Below are 24,236 nucleotides of genomic sequence, written 5' to 3' on the forward strand. Positions count from 1 at the left end.
ATAAAGTAAGATCATTAGCTCTTTTGGAAAGAGATTTGAAATGTTAGACAAAAATAAATCGAAGAAAGATACAAGAATATATGNTTGACATTAATATATTGTAATCTTATGAATATGAGAAGAAAATTGGAGACAGTTTTACTTTTAAATCATTATACTGTAATGGATTAATGACAAAAAATAATATCAGAAGTCTAGCCAATTTTTTATATTGTATTGTTTATTTGTACATTAGGAAAAAAAAAAAGTCATGTGTTACCTTTAAATTAATGGATGGAGAAGTGTGTTCATGGATTTTGCAATTGGAGCTCATCCTCTTGTTTGTATTATCTTTGAAAGCATTTGGAGCCCCAAAAAATTATTGAAATAAAGCAAGGTACAATTCTTCAAAAACAATGGGCTACCAATAAAGTAAGATCACTAACTCTTTTGGAAAGAGATTTGAAATGTTAGACAAAAATAAATCGAAGAAAGATACAAGAATATATGCAAAATGTGAAAGAAATAAAAGAAGGGTTTATAACAATAACCCCACTAAGTTATTATTAACTACCTAAATCACCTTACAAAAATTCTCAGCTTTTATTGTTAAATTAAACGATAGAGTGATCATATAATAAAAATATTCATTAAACTATCATGTTATAAATTATTACCGTCAACTAACAGTTCACTAACAATAAAGGGGTTTTTTGTTATCTTTGAAATCTCAGAGGAATTTTTGTTATTTGATAAAACTTTTAAGTGATTGAGATCAAAACGCTGAGAAAGAAAGAAAAGCAAAGTTAATTGGCATATCTTTATATCACAATAATGAAAGAAAGGTGAAGGCTAAGAATATGAACATAACATAAACTATTTGAAGGTCATGTTTGGGTCCCTACCAAATTGTTTCTTTGTGAGGTAAAAGGTGCTCTACTGTCATATCAAATAGATTGCCTCCTCATTGTTTCTTTTTCATGCTCTCTCTATCTTTCATCATAATAATTCCCAATCTCAAACTCATTGATCATGGCACAGATTTCTGAAGCCTTCTAGATGCCTTCGTCACCCACCCGTGACACTTAATAAAAATGTTCGAATCTTTTCTGTTCTGCATTCTTCACACTGTTTACTAATTTTTAACTTCCGTATTTATTTGTACATTTCTTTTTTTATATATATTAAGTTTGAAGATTTGATTCAGTCACATCCATTTCAATATAAAAATAATTAACATATTTATCCTCTAATTAAAAGACAAAACATAGAGATAATATTTCTTTAAATCAATCACCAAATGACTTTAATATTTCTTTAATCCATACAACAAAGACAGACTCCACATTACATGAAATTAATATGAACCAAACCCAGTTTCATTTTATTTAATTCTTTTATTGTAAAAATAAAATTCTCAGTAACAGCAACAAGACCGGCTGTGAGAACAGACTGAGAAGCTGACACCTTCATTCAAGTTGGAGTAACACAAGGACAAACTGCCACGCCACCACAGACTTCCTCCGCCGCAGCGGCCGCCTCCTTCCAGCACCGTTCGGTCACTTTAGCAGGAGTGCGCACTGCGCACCCATCGTTCAACTTAGCAGCCGAGTAGTTCTTGTACACCACGCACCGGCCACCTGGCAGGCCTTGCTTCACCACGGTCTCACGTGTGTACCCCTCCACGTCAGCACACTCCATGGCCCACCACTGGGTGCCACTGTTACACGTGACGGCTACGGAGAAATCACGTGGATGGAAACAAGAGAGGACCTTCTTGACCAGCGGCTCGAATCTGACGAACCATGGGTCAAACCCCATGGCCTCATAGCTCGCGTAGCTGAACCCATCCTCTGGGGTCACGTGCACTGTGGAACAAGCTGCACCGTCAATTCCGTTCATAGAGTACCCACAGGGGTCAAACTCGAAGTCGCAGATCACGTGACTCGGAATAATCTCATTAATCCCGGACAGTTTCGTCATTTCACAGGCACCTCCAGCACCAGCCGAGTTTTTGAAAAACACGGCCGCTTTCTTCTTGTCCAAGCCAGTCATGCACATCTCGATAGTCACCACGTCATCCAACGACTTTTCCTTCGAAGCCGAGTAAATGTGCCAGTTACGATTATTAGAGTTGGGATCTCCGATTATTACATACGCCTTAACGTCGTTTAAGTAACTGAAGTACTCGTTCAAGGTGGAGACTTCTTCAGAGAAGCTACGATGAGGGGCAGGTTGGTAATTAGGGAAAATTAAGCTGCCACGCGAGTACTTAACGGAAAAAACACTAAGTGAGAGTGACTCAGTGAGTTTGAGAATCTGGGGGATCGAGTTAAGCAGTTTGGTCGTGCCACAAGTTTTTAGTATAATCTTTAGCGGGTAAACGAAGAGGCTCGACTCGGACAGAACGTAAGAGTCGAACTCAGAGTTGGAGAGATGAGAAACAATGGTGCATTGAGCGAGGTCGAGAATTGAGTCGAGTTGGGAACGAGTCAGAGCTCTGAGACCAAGCCCAGAAGGGTCGGTGAAAATGGAAGCAGGAGAGAATGTTATCTCTAAACGTTTTTCAAAACCTTCGAATCCGATTGGTGAAGGAGGAGAGAGGGGAGAGGAATCAATCGCCATGGCTGAGAATTTCTTTTCTTGGAACAATTTATTCTTTTAAATGATTTTTTTTTTTAATCAAAATTCGAAACTGAGAAGAACAACTGAAGAAGAAGGAAGTTGAGAACACAGAGAATGAGAAAAACCTACTCTACGGAAAAAGCCATGGTTTAGATAGGAGAATATCAGGATGGCTTCCTCAAGCACTGCAAATTAAACAAAGAAAAATTAACATAAGGGACAGAAAAATAAAAGAAAGAAAGAAAGAAGATTGAGAAAGTTTCGATTTTTACGTTGGAGTAAGCAGCGGAGCGGAACTTTTCGATGCCACCGTTAGGACGAACGTCTTCAATGCTGTAACCCAGGGGAGCTTCGTATTGGAGAGAACTGTTACTACTACTACTGGACTTCTTCTTCCCACCTTTGGTCTCCATTACAACATTCACGCTTCTGCTTAAACCCTAATACAGAACCAGAGATTTAAAAAAAATAATTAAAAAAAACACAGAAACAAATCAAGAAACCAACAAGAATCCAGTACGAGAAACCTCGAAAAAACTAATGGGTATTCTTCAGATCATCAAAAAGCTTAAGAAAATATATACTTACAATTCTTCTATAAATACTATTAAAAAACAGAATCTTTTTCTCTCTTGAAGACGAAGAATCTGGAAACAATGGAGGAAAAGGCGAGAGGGCGAGGGAGAGAAACGAGGAGACGGGTACTGAGCGGTGCGAGAATATGGGTTGTGTGAGAGTAGAAAGAGGGGGAAGGGGGAATTTATAGGAGGAGAACAAGAAGGGTGGAGAGTGGTGGTAGTGAAAAGAGGAGTGGCGTTAGGGAAATTTATTTTGGGTAGGAATTGAGGCTGGTATTGAGAGTACACGTGGCGGTTTTTTAGTGCTTTGATGGTGTGACTACCCTCGTTTTGTGGCCAAATGTGGGAATACTCACCACTGGGAGTGAGCTATTTTTGTCTCTCTCTTTTTTCCGCGCGTGATCGTCACTCTCTCTTAGAGCCACAGGCATGATAAATTAATTTTTTAAATATTGAAATAATGTTTTATAGATAATACAAGCTCATCTTTTAATATATTCTTGCATTTTTATTTACAAAATAACAAAAAATTCAATCTTTAGTGTCAACATTTGTCTTTAATGTTTTTTTATACATTTTTATCTTGATTTATCGTCATTCTCATAAAAAAAAAATTCTGTAGGTATCTTCGTTATAAGGAGTAATATTTAATTATTATTTTAGTGGATATTCAAGAAAGTATTATTTAATTGGCTTGTGCATAAAATATTGGTTCTTATTGTTTTATTGATTTTTTTTTTTTTAAAGATTTTTAATGTGAAAAGTGTGTGCAAATTCCTAGTAGCGCGTGAGAGAATCTATTTGGGAAATTGTCTGTTAAAGTGACCAGAAAGTGCATAAATTTTTATGAATCCGTTGTTATTATATGTGACATGTTATCAGGCTTAACGATACACAACCTCTTAAATCAATGATATTTTGCCACGTAACCAAATGATAACGGTAACATAAAAACTTCATGCCTCACTAGTTAAAAAGTGTCTTAAATCTTTGCCTTATGAAATTTTTTAAATAAATAAGCTAACATAAAAGGAAAAAAGTAATTATTGTAATTAAATGAATAAAGCAAATGAAATTAATTATCACATATAATAACTAAATGACAAGTAAAACTAAATATGTATAATTATGGAGTGGAAATAAATGGTTTTCATTAAAATTTATTACAAAATTTGCATCTATGAAAAATATTTTTGTAGATAATTCAGAAAATTCTTTGATTGATAAAAAAATTAGGTTGGGTTTGATTTATGATTTAAAAATAAATTTCAAAAGCTAAAATATTTTTCAATTTTTCAATTTATTACAATATTTTTGTTATTTGAAAACGTGGTTGATATTATATTTACAAATTGTTTTCACATTAAAAAATTCTAGTAAACTTTGAACACAACTTTTAATCGTTTTTTAATTCTATACTAATTTTAGGATTGTATTAAAAAATGGTATTTAAAAAAAACTCAAATTTTAATAAGATCTATTTTACCTAGACCTGGCAATCACCCACCTGTACCCGCGAGTAAACCGGTACTTGTATCCAATGGGTGGGTATAGGTAACACATAAGTCGACCCGTGGAAATTTGACCAATACCCGACCCGTCCGTGATATTTACGGGTGGACCGGGTAATACCCGCGGACCCGCAATTTGAAATTTAAAAAATAAAATAAAATATTCTAAAAAGTAAAAACTAAAGAAAACAAAACCAAAACCCTAATCTAAGTGAAAACTTATCACTGAAAAAAGACAAAAAAAAGCAGCTTCACTCCTCTCACAACAGCTCCACTCCCTCACTCTCTCACTCTCACAACAGCTCCACTCCCTCACTTTCTCACTCTCACAGTAGCTCCACTCCCTCACTCTCTCCCTTCTCTCACGGTAGCAGCAGCAACACAACAGTTAATTCTCTTCTCTCACGGCAACAGCAAGTCTCTTCTCTCATGCAGCAGCAAGTCAACAGCACTCATCTCAGTCAACTCTCTTCTCTTACGGTAGCAGCAATTTGAATACAGAAAAACAAGGGAAAATACAGAAAATTCCATTTTCCACGGGTGACCCATACCCGCACGGGCTGGTACGGGTCATATATATATCGACCTATTAGAAAATTTTACCCGCGAACCCGTACCTGTTGCTACCCGGACCATTCCCACCCGACCCGCCCGTTTGCCAGGTCTAATTTTACCCTTATTTTCAAAAACAAAAAATTGTATTTAAATTTGATATCAAACCGATTTTTTTTCTTTATTATTCTAACAATTTAAATTTTATATCAAATGGGTTTTTTTATTTATCATTCTAATAAAATAGGATTAGTTTCAGTTGGACATATTTAATCCTCCACGTCATTATTGCTTAGTAAAATCTAATTAATTAATAATTCCAAGAGATTTGCCATAAATGTCAATGGAAAGTAATTTAATTTTAATGAGAAATATAAAGCATGTAATTAATGCACCCTAATATTTATTTTTAAAATGTGAACACGAGTAACACAAGCCCCTACCCCTATCTTTCAAATAATTGTAGGTTGACATAATAAAAAATTTAATATTAAATCTCAAAATTAGTTAATTAATTTCAAATTTTAAGTTTGATAACAAAAAAACAAAAAATTGAATATCATAGGAGCTTTTCAATAATGTAATGAAAGAAAAAAACGAAAAATAAATATATCAAATGTATATCACTAATATGATTTCTTTTGTCATTATTCAATTCTTGTTCTTCACCAACTATCATTTGAAGGTTGTAGCCGACAATAAAAGACAAATTTTCATCATTTTTAATTAAAAAAGATATATTGTTATCATTAACCATATAGTGAAGAGATTCACATTTAAAATAATAAATGAATGGGTAAAAAATCATATTGGATCCCAATAATGAAATAAACTATCCATGGTCGAGGCACAATCCCTGTTGGGCTCACACTTAAATCCTTATTGTCGATTGACCGTTCAGTGAGAAAGAAAGTTCATTCTATGAGTCAGCTCATTCTACGAGCTATTCCATACCACGGTCAACCATCTCCACAAGCTAAGCTATTTTATGAGTTAAATTACTCTACAATCAAGGTCAGTCTACGAATTGGATCAACTTATGTTTTGGGCCACTCAACGAGTTAGACATTTCTATAAGTTAAGTTAAATTGGGCTCCAACCTATTAGCTCGTATTCATTGCAAAATAGGACTCAAAGCCCTACTTACTTACTAATTCATCTAAGATTCATAATATTACATAAACTAGAGTTTCTACTTCTACATAAATAAACATTACGATTTTCCTATTTACTGCTGTGGGTTGTCTGTCGATCCCCTTGTTATGGATGGACAGACACCCAAGCAGTAAGAATCGTCACTATTTCCTCGTCGTAAAACTTAGTTTTAACTAACTTTACTTATAGTAGCCACCGTAAGCCTTGCTCAGGCCACTTTACAATAGTCTTGCCATAGCCAAACACTTTCGATAAAACCATTTCTCTTTCTCAGCCTTTACTAAATATTCCCTTTAACCGTGTTAACTTGAGCGTCAAAGTATTGTCTTTGCGTTCATTTTTTTTGTCCCTATAGGTTTGCTCGATTGTCAATGACCCATTCCTCACATAATCAATATTGTTCGATTTAACTGTAGATTTTATCGTCTACAATAAATAAATAAACTTTCATTTATAATACGAACATCGTGACAAGATGAACTGGACACGATAAAAATTATTTACTATTCTCACTCTCGTCTTTGCTTTGTCCTTGCTCATGAAAGCTAATAATACGTTATTTTATTATCAAGATTTGATCTCAAGACGATCTTCATTATAAAATTCAACATATTCTCAAAAGATCCACAAACTTTATATTATATAAAGGTAACTAAGCCACTCTCCTTGTGCTATAAAAGGAAACAAAAAGAGAATTAAATTAAGCATTAATACTTGTTTTGTTCCCCTTCAATAATAATATTAATTTATTTTTGTCACTAATTTAGGGTTTTGGATTTATCTAATTATTATATTTCCATAACATGTTGTTTGATTATTTATAATTTAATTTTGTCTTATTGAAGAGTCAAAATGGGTATTTTTTTATTTATTTTTTCATTTTTTATATTATGCTCATTGATCAAGAAATAATCCATCCAATGACGTTTAATTTTGTACCAATAATTGTGTTGAGTTTGCCAAATATTTAATGTATTTTTTTGGTTTGGCATGATTTGTAGGCTTTATGGCATCCACTTGGGCTTGGGCTGGGCACATACTCAGCACCCACTAAATTATTTTTTATGAATATAAAGGGAGCACCACATTTTCCCACCCAAGGTTTGGCAAATAACACTTTCCCACCTATCAAGTTTCAAAATGACACTTTCCCACCCATTGTTATATTCCGTTAGGAAAACCTGTTATGAAAAAGGGTAGGATGGTCAATTTATATTAAAGCCTACCCATTATACTTACTACATAGTACATCTTATGTTCCTAACGCCAGACCCAAACATCTCCCTGTCACTCCTACAGAATTGGAAGCAAAAAACACATTCGATAGCCCCAGTTTCTTGGGCTAACGTATGCACATTACACAAAAAATTCAAAACCCTCATATATAAACGACATAATAATCCCTTCTCAATCAAAAAAATCAATGGCTTAGCTTTATGCAGGCTAGTTATTATAGAGGAGACGTAGCTCCACTATAAGGAACACAAGGTTATCACGTTTGCTCATACTAATGCTCGTCTTGTTAACAATGGTCTTGCTACTTCAATCCAAAGGCTTCGTTGCTGCGCAATGTATCAGGTTCTCGCCTTCTCAAATTGAATTGTAGAGCTTGGAAACATATTGGTTGAAAGACTTAAAAGAATATGTTCTCCTTATATTGCTTTTTATTTGAGGTATTTAATAGTATCTTGCTAATTACAAGTTTGATTTTTATATACTTTTGGTCGTTTAATCTAGCTAACTAGGAAGTGTAAAATTTGCATACATGAACAAGACATGCTTTCTTGTACAGGCTGCAGTTACAATCTTAAAGAAACGAAGATGAGGAGCTGCAAACATTAAGATATAATACTCAACATTGGAAGGACAAAGAGATCAAGAACACAAACAGAAGGCTCAACAGGGTATGCCCCATGACCCCTACAGACGTTGTTGTCTTCCTCGAAGCTATCAGATTTTCTTTCGATGCAAACATCTACATAGTTAGTTGCAGGAGACATTTATGGTCAAAATGGAATTCAAGAACTTAGAGCAAAGTATCCAAATGAATGATTCATTACGATTTGGGTCCAGAAGAAGAATTAAAACCAAAAGAATCTCACTTCCTCCCACTCCTCCCAATTCCAAAACCTCAAACCCCCAAGTCTACGAATTCGTAACATAAACCCTAAATTCCAATCGATTTGGCCTTCAATAGCAATTGAGAAATCCAAAAACGATGCCTTAGAGACAATCTCGCTCACTCAATCTCCAAAACAACGACACTAGAGACGAATTGAAAACGAGAAATCAATATTGTGAGGATTTGAGTAGAAACAAATGGAATTTCAAAGATTCAGAGAGATGTTTGGGTCTGGCGTTAGGATGCAGTAAGTAGAATGGGTAGGCTTTAATATAAACTGACCATCCTACCCTTCTTTAGAACAGATTTTCTTAACGGACTATAACAGTGGATGGGAAAGTGTCATTTTGAAACTTGATGGGTGGAAAAGTGTCGCTTCGCCAAATCTTGAGTGGGAACATGTTATTCTCCCTGACTATATATTGAAAATAATAGAATATATTATAAGAATTAGTAGAGGATAGTTTAAGAATATACTTTAGAAATTAATTGGTTTTCGTTTCTCCCTATATCTTTTGGAGCTATGGCTAATCCACCGCTCATTGTGGATAAGTTGGTGAAAAGAGTTTTTATAGATTAATTAAAAAATATATCTAGATTTTATAATTTAATTAAAGCCAAAAAGAAGGGGAGAAAAGTATGATCATGGAGTGTTATTAATTAATTAAAAACATAAAATTAAAAGATCTGAATTTACTTGCACCAATTTAATATATGATACAAAGAAATATTACAAGAATTTTATATAATCTGTATACTTAAATGTGATTAATGCAAGTGCTTAAGGGGTGTTTGGCTAAGCTTATGCAAGTTCTTATAAACATTTGAAATTTTAAGCAATTACGTGTTTGGTGAAAGTATTTATAAGTAATTGACGTGTTTGATAAAATATGGTTTATAAGTATATTTTATTATAAAATGACTAAAGGGGATGCTACATTAAACAAGTGAATACTATGAAATTTTAAAATTAAACAAGGATAATGTGGTGATATACTTGGTTAAACTAGCTTATAAACAGAGTGCTTATAAGAAAAAAAAAAAAACAGTACCCCCCCTTCCCCCCCCCCCCCCCCCAAAAAAACAACTTATTTGTTTTTTGGTTTATAATCTAAAAAAAAAATTATAAACAAACAGGTCAGCTTAATTTAGAGGCTTATAGCTAGTTTGATCAGCTTATAACTTAGACAAATACCCCCTTAGATGATTAATGTTTCGTTTTGGAAATTATAACGACTTTTGGAGAAAGCATTTATCCTACCAGTAAGAACAGTCTCAAATTAATTTATATTAATTGCATTGTTGAACATTAAACTTAAATATTAATATCGTTATCGAATCCTTACTTATCAGGATATTTTGTTGGTTAATTAAATAATAACTCACTGAAGATTTTTTTTTTTAAACAAATGTTGAATAAAAAAAATTAGAAAGCAAAGAAAAGTTGAAGGTTTAAAAATTGAATAATAGAATCACCTTAGATGATTGTGTACTCCATAAAGGTTTTTAAATATATTTTTAAGAGTTTTTGAGTTAATTTTTTTTTTTTTTTTTTTCTAATAGGAATTATCATTCAAATATTTATCTATTGTCAATTTTAAGGTTTTAAAAGAGGAACAAAATTACCCAAATGCCACTGTTAAAAAAATAATGCTAATAAAAAAGAATGATAGTGACCACTGACCACCCAATTCATTTAAGATGGAAGCGTGAATATATTAAATTTATGTTCATGCACTTATGGATACCAGTTGTAATTTATTTAATGAAGAGGTGTCATAGGCTAACACAACTATCTCAATATATATTTATATTAATTTCCATGCATCCAGCTGCAACCCATAGGCTAATTTATTTCGCGTACGGCGTACCCTCCCCGCAGTTCATGTAAAAGGCTGACAAATGTCACGTCATTGATAAATGTGAAGTCGAAGAAATTATTATCGCACAAATATTTCAATCATTGTGTTGAGTTAGAAATACAAGTTGTTCTGATGCTCATGCTGGTTCGGAGTTGCGACCATGGCCCATCGCCCATGGAGCTTTTCCTGCAGCTTTACATGAACCCACACCCACTACCAAGTTTATGAAAATGGAAAGTTTTTCTTTGTGCACCATTTTTACAATCACCTTATGCTTTCTACTTACTGTTTTATATTTTTATTTAATAACACTACATCAACAACTCTTTTTTATAAATTTTTTTTCAAAATTCTGACTTAACAATTCGCAATTGGTCAACTTACAATTAATTAGTAGGATCTATATAAAACTCATATGAGACTCATTGTAAACTAAGTAATTGCGAGCTAAAACGTCAGGATTGCGAGAAAAAGTTTACGAAAGAAGATTATTAGTGTAATAATACTTATTTTTATTGGATGGTGTGCATATGGTGTCGGATATACATTTCTCCTCTTTGCTTGGTTAGAATTGGACTAAAACCCCAACTCGAAGATTGGGCTTTTTTAGGCCCATGACAATAGGCTTCTATTCTTCTTTGGTGCTTTTAGGGCTAGATTTTCTATTGGGTCCTTAGAAGTCAAACCCAACTTGCCGTTAATGGGAAATACACATGGACTTAATGGGCCAGAGATATTGAGCCCATTATATGGTGAATATAAACAAATTAAAACTCATATTTATATTCATCAAGTGGCTACATTATTAAAGTAAGATCGCAACTTCAATGGCATTATAAAAATTATCTTGTTTTTTTTCTTCAATCAAAGCACAATACAATTATCCATCCTTCTTAACACAATTGGGCCAATTTTGTAGATCAAAACACTTGAATATCTTTTACGCATACCCTATTTTAACACAATTTTTTATTTATTATCCAAAAATAATCTCTAAAATTAATATGACCCATAAATTTGAATTATACTTTTAATATTTTCCGGAACACCACTTTTTTTACACAAAATATGACAATTTATAAGAGCATCTCTAATGATGCTTTTTATTTAAAAAAAAAATATTTTATATAAATAAAGAGCACTTTATTAATTTCTAAATATAAAGAACAAAATTTTTATTCAAATTTAATGCTGCTCTTTATTTTAAAGACCGTTGTGGGGAGGAAAAAAGTTCTTTCAAGAAAGAGACTTAATAGGAGAGATAATTAATAAATAAAATATATAAAAACTTATAATTTATTAATTAAAATTAGGATAGATAGTGAAATTTGACTTTTTAGAACATCTCTAAATTACTCTTTATATGACTAGAGCATCTCCAAATGACTCTTTATATGACTAGAGCATCTCCAAATGACTCATTATATGACCCAAACTCTTTATTTTAAAGAGTTTATCCATAAAAACAAGAGTCCAACATACTCTTTATCTTTAAAATATAAATTAAAGAGTGAGTTTGACTCTCCACATTTAGAGAGTCAAATTTCACTATTTATCCTAATTTTAATTAATAAACTACAAGTTCCTATGCATTTTATTTATTAATTATCTCTCCCATTAAGTCTCTCCTTTTAAAATAAAGAACATCTTCATTCAATTTAAAGAGTCTATTGGATTTAAATAAAAATTGTGTTTTTTATATTTAAAAATTAATGAAGAGCACCATTAGGGATGCTCTAAACTCTTTATTATAAAGATTTTATCCGTAAAAACAAGAGTGTAATAAACTATTTATTCTTTAAATATAAATTAAAAATTGAGTTTGACTCTCTATATCTAAAGAGTCAAATTTCACTCTCTATCCTTATTTTATTTAATAAATTACAAATTTCTATGCATTTTATTATTAATTCTCTCTCCAATTAAGTCTCTTTCATTTATTAAGTCTAATTTGAATATAAATTTTGTTTTTTATATTTAGAAATTAAAGAAAATGCTCTTTATTTATGTGAAATATGCTATTTAAAATAAAGAATACCATTAGAGATGCTTTTAGATGTGAAGAGTTAAACTCACTCATTAGTTTATATTTAAAGAATAATGAGTTTGTTGGACTCTTATTTCTATAGATAAACTCTTTATAATAAAAAAATTAAGTCATGTAAAAAGTCTTTTGAGATGCTCCAGTAGTTGGATGAATGCACCTTGAATGGTTGATATTTAATATAACTTGCATATTTAATGCAGATTGTGAATTCTGTTATGTTAATTTATAATGTCTTTTAAGATTGTGTCTAGCAAATGGTTTTAAAGATATTTTAAAAATTCCATTAAATTTGAACATAGTATTATTGCCTTTATTTTATTGGACCAATATGATAAATATGAAAACTTGTGTCCTGAATTTGTTCTGTAGGTACTAAAGTGAATCAAATCCAACCTCGTATAGTGAAAAAGATATAGAAAAATATAATTAAATAATTTTTGTGGGTAATTAAAACAAAATTTGTACAAGAAAATTGATTATTATATAAGGCATATTTGATTTGACAAGAGCTTCAATTTAGATCTGAGAATGCTTTCTTTATGCTTTACCGTACTGCTTTGGGAAAGAAAATATGAAACAGCAAAAGTACTTTTTTAATGTTTTGCAGAATAGTTCTTTGGAATGTTTTGCAGAATAGTTCTTTGGATATGATATGCCAAATAATGAGTTCAACAATTTTTGTTCAAAGTGCTTCTACCAAAAAAAAAAAGCACTTAATTCAATGGGTGTCTAAGAAAAGTCATTATTCTATTATAGTATAATGTATTTAAGGAATCGTTTGGAATGATTTATTTAAGTAAAACTTATGAAGAAGAGTTTATTAAATTATAATTTATGAAAAAAATATTAATTGTTTAATTAAGAAAATGTAAAAAATATTTTTAATATAAATTTACTAAAAAATCCTTTAACATGTAAGAATATATCAACTTAATAAAATAAGCTCAAAAATCCTATAAAAGAGTTTATTTAAAATATTATAAGCATTTATTTCAATATAATCAAATAACTTAAAAAAAATCAAACGGTTTTATAATTTAAATAAACTCTTTCCACTAATTAATAACCCAAACCCAACAAGTTCTAAGGCAAATTTATAATCTTTGAGCTGTGTTAATTAAATAGACGTGTTCTTGATGATATATGATTTTTTTTAAGCCAATTAATTAATTTTTAAACCCCGCAAATATTTAACTTAAAATAGTCTAACCCATAAAAAAATGTTGCATAATTTAATTTAATTATAATTAAAACCTTCTCAAACTTTACCTTAACTAATTTTGCAATGGTGGGTGAAATGATTACTGATATTTTTTTTTTAGTTTTTTTTATATATAAAAAAATAACTCACAAAACAAACAATTACAATGTCTCTTGGAGAAGGCCCATTCTATCATTAAACACAAATTGACCTATTTTGTAGAAGCCCATTATTGGTTACTTTTAGAGTGGGGCCTCCAAAATTACTTTTATCATCCCAACAAAATAATTGGTATGATTTTAAATAAAGTTTTAAAATAAGTTATTAATTACCTATTATTATTTTAAATAAATATATAATTATCTAAAAGATATAGAATAATTGGAAAAGCAAAAGTATAGTGATTTATAAATGTTGTAAGTTCGGGTGTGTGAATTATAATTTGTCAATTAAGTTTGTAAATATTTTGATTTTTCAAATAATTCAATCATATCTTATATTAAATTACAATAATTTATACCATGAAAGGGGGTCATAATTATGGTATCATCTATTAATTATATAATGTCACTAAAACAATTATTTGGTAATATATAGCTACTAAATATTCAAATAATATCGTATCTATCCTGGATAGTCCAAATGATTAAGACGAATTAGAGATAATATAGATAGGCTACGATCTCATCTTTGATACTCCATCTAAGTATATCAACCACATAATATCACTTGTATGGGTCCAACGCTTATCATTAAGCAAAAAGCTATAATTAATAGTTAAGGCAAACTGTATTTATAAGTAGCGTTCTCAAGTAACATCTCTTAGGTTGATTATATATATAAAATTAATCAAATAAAAAGAAAAAAAAAAGTGATCTGTTTTTGTCATAAAATTAAACATGTCAAACAAAATAAACTAAAGGAAAGGAAAAGGAATGGGAGTTAGCCCTAATTATTGAGCTTCCTGAAAGAGTAACAGATGGCTGTATGAGATATTTCAATAAAAAAAGGAAGAAAAAAATTGTGGTGAGACATAACAGTTCCAAAGTTGACACAAACATACAGATAGAGTTTCATAGGAAACATATAATTCGATAGGTGGATGGTTACATTTTCTGGTTTCGGGTACGCAATTAAAAGATAATTTATAAAAAAGATAGGTCATGTCCTTCGTATTGAATAGCATATTTCATTTGCAAGCAAAAAAAAGCTAAAATAATTTAATAATATGCGTCTTTTTATTGTCACGACTGAGGGCTATCCTCTATCTCGTCACCTTCAGGTTTAAGGGTTTTTCCTGCCCGTCGAGTATGTCCAATATATTATCCGTTATGAGTCTTTCTGGCCACGCCTCCTTCAGACTCTCACAATTTTGTTTCACTTCGTGATCTTTTTTCCACCTTACGAACTCTTCTTCCATGACTTGAACCTTAGCCAAATAACATGAGTAACATTCATTTTTAATTAAAGGAACTTTAAACAGCAGAAGGGTTCCATCAATTGAGCGAATTATTAAGTTAATAAGATCAGACGGCCAAATGCAAACGAAAAAGCCCGAGAAATCATTTCATAAGAACTTATACGAAGCAATATCCCGATATTGATATTGATCAGAAATAGGGCAGGAAGTTAATTTGATCACGCATCTATCAGTATATGCATGCATCCATGCAATTGATTTATGAGATTACCAGATAAAAGCAGATGAAGAAAAGAAGGAAAACTAAAATGGAAAGGGCTCGAAACTGAACCAGGAACTGAAAAAAGAAACTAAAGCAGAGATGAAATGACGCATGAAAAAGATGATAATCGATCAGATTCTTTGCATTACGAAAGCCGAAAACATCTATTTAGCAAATTGTAAACGCTTCATTTTTTTTTTTTTCTGGTAATTAGTAATAAACCATAATATTATTATGATAAATAATTTCAAAGTTTAAATCCAAACACTTAAGAAAATAAACAAACCTCTTTAATTATCAAGTCAACCCTCAAGGTTGTAAAAGCTTTATTTCCTAACACATATTTTCATAATTTTCGATCTTGAAAGTACTTGAAAACTACAAATTCCTTCACCGATCACCGACTTATTTCAATTACTTTGCCGATCTATTGATGTCTACACGTGTATTATGAATTTGCATGTGATAAATTAATCAGAATTCCTAATTACTTAATTAGACCAATTGTACAAAATGTCATTACCAATTAATGATAATTATAAGCTGGCTGATATTTTGATTTGAATACTGTCTCTGGAATTTTCTTTTTTTTCCACACTATTATTGATAGGAAAATGATAAAGTTACCCAAAGTTATACATCGAATTCGTATACAGAATAACGTAGCAAAATCTTGACCATTGATTAATATTAACTTATAATGAATTAACGGTCAGGATTTTGTTATGTCATTTGGTACACAAATTCGGTGCACACCTTTGATAACTGTAGCATTACTCTTATTGATAATGGTTGTTTATTATTTTATATATAGCAATAATAACAGATGGCCAATATAATCTTGCCTCACTACCACTAGTTACAGTTTTTTTGGCTCTTCCACTGCATTAATTTGGAAATAGAGGCAACGACAGGAACAAAATATAACAGTAAAACAAATCAAACAGTAAATAAAGAAAATAACATGTGTGATTTACCCTGGTTCACTCAATGTTAGCTACGTCCAGCTGAGTCAATATTATTGCAATATGCTTGACCTTTCTCGTTTACAATGAATGAATTGCCCTATGATTTGCTATCACACCCATAACAAGAGAAAAGTATGTTTATATACCTGAATGCGTCTGCGTTACCCATTAATGCTGAAGTAGTCGACAACTCCAACAGTTTTAAGGGAAAAAAGAACATATCAAGTTATTTAACTCTTATTTTATGTTATTTTTCATGATAGAATAATGTCCACGAATAATCAGAGAAGATTGTTGATTTGATTTTAAGATGCACTTAGGACAGTCATTGTCTCAATACAGCTGCTATCTTGTTTTGAATGAGCTCCACAACAATCCGAGGAGAAAATCTCGGTAGAGTTTCCTGAAAGAAAGATTTTCAATGAGATTTTAAAATTTAAGGGGAAAAAAATGGTTGTTTGCAACATCAATGTTTTGAAAACCGGACCTGACAATGACCCATTCAAGGGTCCGGTTTTCGGTTTGACCGGTTGGATCGGTCGGTTGGACCATAATTTATAAAATTATTTTTAGTCCCTAAAGGTTTGAAATTCATCAAAAACACCCCTATAATACTCCCTTAAGGTTTGAAATCTATCTAAAATACCCCTATCACGCGAAGATTCTAGTGAGTGGTGGCGGCAACGACAATCGACGGCCAATCGAAGCTGGAATCTTGGGGCTTTTGATAAATAGGTGTCGGCGATTCTGATGGTGGTGCTAGGGAGTTCCATCGATGTCGAAAATCGCCAGAATCAACAAAAGAAGTTTGACGGTCGCGTGAAGTTCAGGTGGACGGCGAGTGACGATGGCTGGACAACGACCACTGAAAATGGCAAGGTTTTGTAGTGGAGATGCTGTCAAGTCTAATGGCGGTGATTTCTCCCTCGATCGGTGCCGGAATCCGGTGGAATTCAACTGCGATTGGACGTGATTGGACTGCAATTCGGCACTATTCCAGTGTCCAATCCAGTTTAAATGCAATTAACGGTTTTTGAAGTATTCCGGACTGGAAATGCTGCCGGTCGAACAGGTCCGACTTGACGGTCCGGTTCGGTTTTCAGAACCTTGTGCAACATCACCTAAAAAACCTTGACCTTATGAATGCATATTAAAAACTAAATTTGTGCCTCTAGTTTTACACTCAACAAAGCCTTTATGGCATTTCGGGTGATCACATTTATGTTCTCATTATTATTGGACTAAGTAGCTTGTGCTTAACAATCACACGGTTTCATCCATTAAAATAAATTTTAGGTTGATAAGAATCGCAAGACCTACTGATAAATGTAGAAGCTTAATGCCCAATGAGGCATGCAAATGCAGGAAAAATGGAAAAGAGGATGACATGAACATTGACTTACTATCAATCCTATTCAGAAAGGAACAATACATTTAGACTGTTACTGCTTTTTCTATATGAAAAACAAAACTTTTATCATGCTAGATAACTAATTTAAACAGCTGGCTTCTCAGTAGGGATCATGAAACTGTAATCATACTTGAGAAGAATAACAGGATAAATAGAACCTCTTATCAGTAATATATAGGGTCATATACATGATGCAATATGTAGAAGAGGCATCTTCAACCACTATTGACTATATTAGCTCACAAATCACAACATAGGCCACACCTCGGATTGGGGTATTAACTGAACTTCGTTGGGCCTTAATAGTAAACCAGTTAAGGTCAGCTATTAGCACCCATTCATAATTTTTTGGGGCATCTCGAGTCTTATATGGCCTAGTTCCTTTATACCAGATAGTTCAATATCTGTCTTCTTAAGACTAGTGAATTTTGCAAAGTTGACTGGAATATGAAAGATATCAATTAGCATGATCCTCCATTAGACTGATTTCCCAAAACCCAGTATCCAGAGGTGATTTCTCTTCCATCATCTAATCAAAGTATAATTCATGCATTGTTCCAATTGATTCTCATCTCAAATGCCTCTGTCCAGAATATCATTCCACATGTGAACCAAATCTGTAAGAAAAGTCACCATGACAGTCAAAATCATAGTGAATCAGAGCCTAAAACTCTGAATGCGATGGTAAAATAGAAACTTATCCACAGCCATATGTTTAACTGATTCTTCATCTTTGTGATGGTTCAACCCAGCTAGAAAAATGGCTAGCCTATGAATGTTATTTTGATTCCTTTGGTGATGCCAGAAGTTGTTTCAATTACATTTATCTTGTTTCAAGTTTATTTATTACCCTTAGTTAGAAGTAGCCTTCTTCTTTCCTTCGGCTGGACCTCCCAAAAACACTTATCTGTTAGGATTTCGGTCCATGATGTCCTTTTTGGTGGATTTTGAAAATTGGATCTCTCTATGAAGGGGAACAGTTGCTTCGGATAGGGAAAAGAGCATGAAAATATGTACATTAAATCAACGATGGACCCATTGCAACTTAATCATGAAATCACCTAAATCTAGAATATAAACCAGTATCAACCTCGAAATGCATTATTAGAATGTGTCACTAAGTCCAAATTTTCTTCAGTCACCCGTACAAGAAGCAAATTCTAGAGCTTCATCGACCTCTGAACAACTAATTTCTTTTCTTTTGCTTTCAGTATGCCAAATAAGTTCAGTTTAAACAAAATCCAACAGTCAATTGCAAATTCTGCTTAAGTAGAGTGCTCCTTTATATCTGAGGACTCCTTAATTATAAGGTCCTCAAACTCAAATTGAATATGAATATCTATAACACAAGTCTCAAAGCATTAATAGAAACCCTAAGGCCATGCTTGATAGGAAGAAAGGAGATTGAGATAGGGAAACAAGAGTATCATTAGAAACCATTATTTTTTAATTTGACCATTGCACCTTTATATGCTATAGTTGTACAAAATTATTCATTATTACAAATTTTAGGCGGAATAAATGTCTTCTCCCTTTAACAAGATTTATTCTTTTTATCCTTCTTCCACCCATTTATGGATATGATTGAGTTCAACTAGTTTGAATTGGTATACATCCTTCATCATTCCGTCTCTCTCATCATTTTATTCTCAAGCAGTACTCCATATTCTTTTGTTTCCTCCTATATCTCTCCAACAGATGAAGTGTAAAAGAGAAGCTGGAAAAGAGGCTGCTGTTATAAAAAAAAATAGAAGAAAAAGATGCTGAAACACGACTGATCAAGTTGGCATGGAACGTCAAGTCATCTCCACCTAGTTATGACTGAGCCCTTATGAAACAACCTCAACAACTCACTTTCCTAGCTGTGTTTCAGCTAACAATGAGTATTCCTAGCAGATACTTTTCTAATCTTTAGCCATCATGAAGAATCTTACTATTATATAAATTTCACTTTTCTGGTATATTTCGATAAGGTAATAACAGCAGTAGAGCTTTCTTAACTTCATTCTTTTCCTACATTAGTACTGCATAATCACTTTATCAGTGCATATTACTAAGTCTTGCATTACCAAGCTTTTCAAAGTGCAAATAACCGAATCTTGAAACATTTTCAAAAGTCAACAGGCAACTCAAAGTAAAGTTTAAAACAAATTTCACGAGAAATAACTGAATCAGAAATGGAAACCACTAACCTCCGTGCCATCAGAAAGTACTTTGGCCAACACAGGTATCTCATACTGGTAAGCCTTTTCCCACTCAGGATTAGTGGTTATATCCCTCACCTGACAAAACCCAACCACAAATGTTCAATGCAAACATACACACGTATCACAAATTCATATGGAGGAAGAGAGGTGGGGTACCTGTAGATCAACGTCATGGACAGAATCAGGGCCAGAGAGTGAAAAAGCAACTTGAAGTTTTTCTTTGAGGCCATCACACCATCTCCAACCACAAACACTAAATTGGTGCAAGTTTTACACCAAATTGGTGTGATTTTTGGTATATTATACTATTGCATTTCCTGCAAATATTACACAAAAAAGAATATTTTTTTCTATTAATAATCAACAATTAATCTATTTCACCAATTATTTTTGTATATATTAATTAACTATTAGAAATGATATTTTTATTAAATAATAATTACTTTGAAAATTATACTAATTTAATCAAATTAAACATTTATTTAATCAAATAAACATTATATTTAATATGAAAAAAAAACATTACAATCTAATAGAAAATGTCAAAAAAAAAAAAAAAAAAAAAAAAGACAACAACAACATAAAAGTAAAATTCCATATCGATAGTAATTTAATTTTCCAAATTAGTATATTCTTTTCACAAATGATCAATTAATGTATTTTGAAAAGTATGGTGAGCCTCTGTATCCTTGATTTGTCTATGTTGAACAAGAAAATTTTGAAATCGGATATTTTCATCTACGATAATTGGTGTGGATGAATAGTCTTACGCCAAATTTGGCGTGATGCTGTTCACTTACACCAATTGGGTGTAATTTTTTATGTTGGGTTTGAGCACTTTTGCACACTTACACCAAAATGGCTTTGGGTTGGAGATGGTCTCACACGAACAGCATCCGGGTTTTGAGTAGAGCACCAGCTTTCTTGTTGAAGAAGCTGGTGATGATGAAAAGGCCAAAGGACTCTAGACCCATCTGCTTCTGGCTTCTGGTTTTTGTCTGCTAAGCATCGCTATTGACGAGGGTCTTGCTATCACCGCTGCCATTGTTGCTCCACTAACCATTTTATTCCCACTTTGAGTTTTGTATGCCTGTCAAATCAAGTTTACAGTTCAGTTTGATATGGGTCGATCCTAGCCTAATCCCACGTTACTCAAACCCAATCGGGTTGGTCTTGAAATTACAAATTGAAACAATTTTTTTTTTATTATGAAAAGAATAGAAAAAAACAAATTGGCTTATACCTAGTTCTACTCATAACTGAAAGCCTAAACTTAAAAGCAAGACCTAAAGGTCCTCCCATTTGAGAGTACCTCACTCTCCTTAGAGTGCTTACAGACAAGGAAGGAACTATGCTTAAGGCTTACACGTACACGAACAGATTGCAAACTGCAAACAGCGCACTTCCTCCCCCCCGGTGGTGACTTGAGCTGGAAGACAACCCTTATCCCAGCCCAACGGAAGCGTATTGCACTCTGGCCACCATCTCCAGCAGCTAACCTTGTTGTCCCCCACAGATACAACACATGCAAATAAGGTAGTGATGCCTTTTGACAAGGATAAAGCTTTGTGCAGTACTAAAGCAAAGACAAAGACGATCATGCCCTTCGCAATGCTTCGTTGATCTTTTGAAGAGCATTCGCTGGTATCAAAACAAAGTAAAAAGCAGGTCTGATTCATGGCATTCCGAAAAGGCCTCATTGTGGGATGAAGAGTCGAGCTTGACTCGTTCAAAAAAAGAATGAATTGAGTGGAAAGTCTTTAGTCTAGGAATCTAGGCATCTGCGGATGAGTGATCCGCCTTTGAATCATCGGCTAAATCCGCCGGATACGGAATGGCTTAAGTAGAACTAGTCCAGTTTCCCCCCTATCTCTAAAGGGTTGTCTATTTTCTTCATTTAGCTAAAAATGCGAAAAAGAAACCAATCCTTTATTCAATAGCTATTGAATGTGACCAGTACACTGAACACCAACTGAAACAAGGTAAGGGTTGTATGAAGCGCTTGCTTACCAGCAGCTCAGGCAAGCTTTCAGTTTCATTCCTATTGAGGAAGATCCTTCTTTGGTTTTCAAATATGATACCAGTTCTTTTGGTTAGTGATTCAATCACATCAGAAAGGATCATAATTTCTACTCTAACACTGGCTACGAGAGCAGTAAGAGCTAATACGATCATATTTGAGAAGTCCCACGGGCCCTCCTTAGCTAGTCTTATGCCATTCATGCCCTACGACTAGTTGTTGATAACAGATATAGCTGATTCGTGAAAACAATGTATTCTTCCTAACATCGTCTTTTTCCTAATACCGTTTAGCATCTAAGATGAGCTAGAGGTCATAAACTGATTGCTTCTATCTTATAAGGAAGAAAAGAACATTCCATAGTATAGTAAAGGTACGAAACTACGCTATGAAAAGCTGGTTATCGAGAAAGATAAATCACATGTTAAAAGATGATTCTCTAACAGACAATTCAAGATGAAAGATTTGATGCTACTATTATATAATAAAAAACCGACTGAAACTGGCTTGAGCGAGCTTGAAGGAACCGACCAGCGCCTAAACGTTCTCCAGGTGGGAGCTTCCTCTCCCTTTGCTCGAGTTGCTTCGCTACTCTACAACTACCTTTCCCCTAACATGATCACGAACAAAGACAGAGAATTGCGTAGATAAGAGGAGGAAACGAAGCAACCCATTTGTCTTGATCGGAATGATTGAAGAAAGAAAGAGAATCGTGGCCCCTTTCGCCTAGGGGACATCGTCAGAGAACAATGTCGAGGATAGGGTGAGAACCTTCCCTTTCGTTGGTTATGCCTTTAAGTGTTGGTTCTTCTTTAGATATGGAGATAGATCCAGATAGAGATCTATATCTTTCTATCGATAGATAGATAGATATATTGAGAAATGGATATTGATCTGGTTTCAAGATCTATGAACTAAAGAGATCCCTAAATATCCATTTGAAAAAAGAGATGAATAGGCGGAGCCAGCTGAAGGAAGGTCGCGTTAGCGCCCCTGCAATCTTTCTAAAGCAACAAGTGAGAAACTTGACTTTCACTTTCACTTTAAAAGGGCCTTGAATAAGAATTTAGTAAAGGCGCGTTAGCCTATCTCTATCTATAAGTAAGGGGCCTTTTCTTGCTCGTTAGCGCCCCCCTACCCCTATTATATTAGTTTAGTCATAAAGGAACTCAAGTTTCGCCTTTTGACAACCTTACTAATAGAAAATAGAAAGGGGAAAGATGCGCTCAAACATGCTAAGAAAGCTCTTCGAGCTTCTCTTATATTATAGAAAGGTTTGTAGAAAGGGGCTTCTTCAAATATCCCAAAAATCTAAATAAGTAGAGGCTTCAAGGCTTGTAGTTTTGGGGTGCGCAAGGGTCTACAAACTCCACAGATAAGCGACAAATCGTCCCCGGCCTTAGTATCATGCCCCTGTGTCAAAGGAACTCTTCATCACTCAGATGGTGGAATTTTTACGTGCGAGATCGAATGGTGCCAAGTGGACTTCTTTTATCGTGTGACGTTGGAATGTGTGTTTCTGGGATATAGTCTTTTTCATAAACATAAAGGCTATAAATGTTTAAGTGCAGATGGGAAACTCTACATTTCAGCTAGTGTTAAATTGGATGAGTCCTCTTTTCCTTTTCTACAAATGCTGATTTTGGAACCAAGCATTCAAGTGATTCTTCCTCTACTGATACTGCTACTTCACCTGGCATCTACTTACAATCAGTCTGGCATTCTGGTTCTGTAATAAGAAATTCTTCTTTGGAAGCTCAATCAATTACTTCACCTATATCCTCTAATTCTCTTTATTCTACTGGCTCAGGATAACAAGTTGCATCAAAATCATCACCTGATCTCTCTTCCTCTTCTAATTTACTAAAATCTGTCCCTACTACATCCAGTTATACCACTATACCACTTTCAATCATATTACCTATTCCTGCACCACCTTCACAACCACAGCCAACTATAAATTGTCATCCAATGCTCACCAGATAAAAAACTGCCTGTTATCCTACTCACAGTCAAGTTTATCTTTCTAGTCTTCAGAATCCTAAAGAATCTGCTAGTGTTTCTAAAGCCTTAACTCATCCAGATTGGTTACAGGCAATGCAAGCAGAGTATAGTGCTCTAATTAAGAATGATACATGGACATTAGTGCCTCACACTGCTGACATGAATGTAGGGGAAAACAAATAGGTATTTCGATTGAAATAGAATGATGATGGAACTTTGCAGAAGTACAAGGCTAGGCTTGTAGTAAAAGGGTTTCAACAAAGGACTTGATTACTTTGAAACTTTCAGTCATGTAGTTAAGACTGCCACTAT

The 24,236-nt window shown here is 33.4% G+C and overlaps 1 protein-coding gene and 1 pseudogene across 1 annotated transcript; both read right to left on the reverse strand.

Annotated features, from left to right (window-relative positions):
• Positions 1–1,304: 1,304 nt before the first annotated feature.
• On the reverse strand, positions 1,305–3,330 carry LOC116143755 (S-adenosylmethionine decarboxylase proenzyme-like). Its single transcript, XM_031429203.1, has 3 exons — positions 3,193–3,330; positions 2,877–3,044; positions 1,305–2,789 (listed from the first exon to the last, which is right to left on the reverse strand). The coding sequence occupies exon 3, from the start codon at positions 2,602–2,604 to the stop codon at positions 1,453–1,455; it is 1,152 nt and encodes a 383-aa protein (XP_031285063.1). The 5' UTR covers positions 2,605–2,789; positions 2,877–3,044; positions 3,193–3,330; the 3' UTR covers positions 1,305–1,452.
• Positions 2,769–20,945, reverse strand: LOC116143709 (annotated as a pseudogene).
• Positions 20,946–24,236: the final 3,291 nt, after the last annotated feature.

The sequence above is a fragment of the Pistacia vera genome, unplaced genomic scaffold (genome assembly GCF_008641045.1).
Source record: "Pistacia vera cultivar Batoury unplaced genomic scaffold, PisVer_v2 Contig432, whole genome shotgun sequence".
In the NCBI taxonomy this organism is placed as follows: Eukaryota; Viridiplantae; Streptophyta; class Magnoliopsida; order Sapindales; family Anacardiaceae; genus Pistacia; species Pistacia vera.

Coding starts and splice junctions, on each gene's coding strand:
- LOC116143755 (XM_031429203.1), bottom strand. CDS start 2,604: ATGGCGATTGATTCCTCTCCCCTCTCTCCTCCTTCACCAATCGGATTC.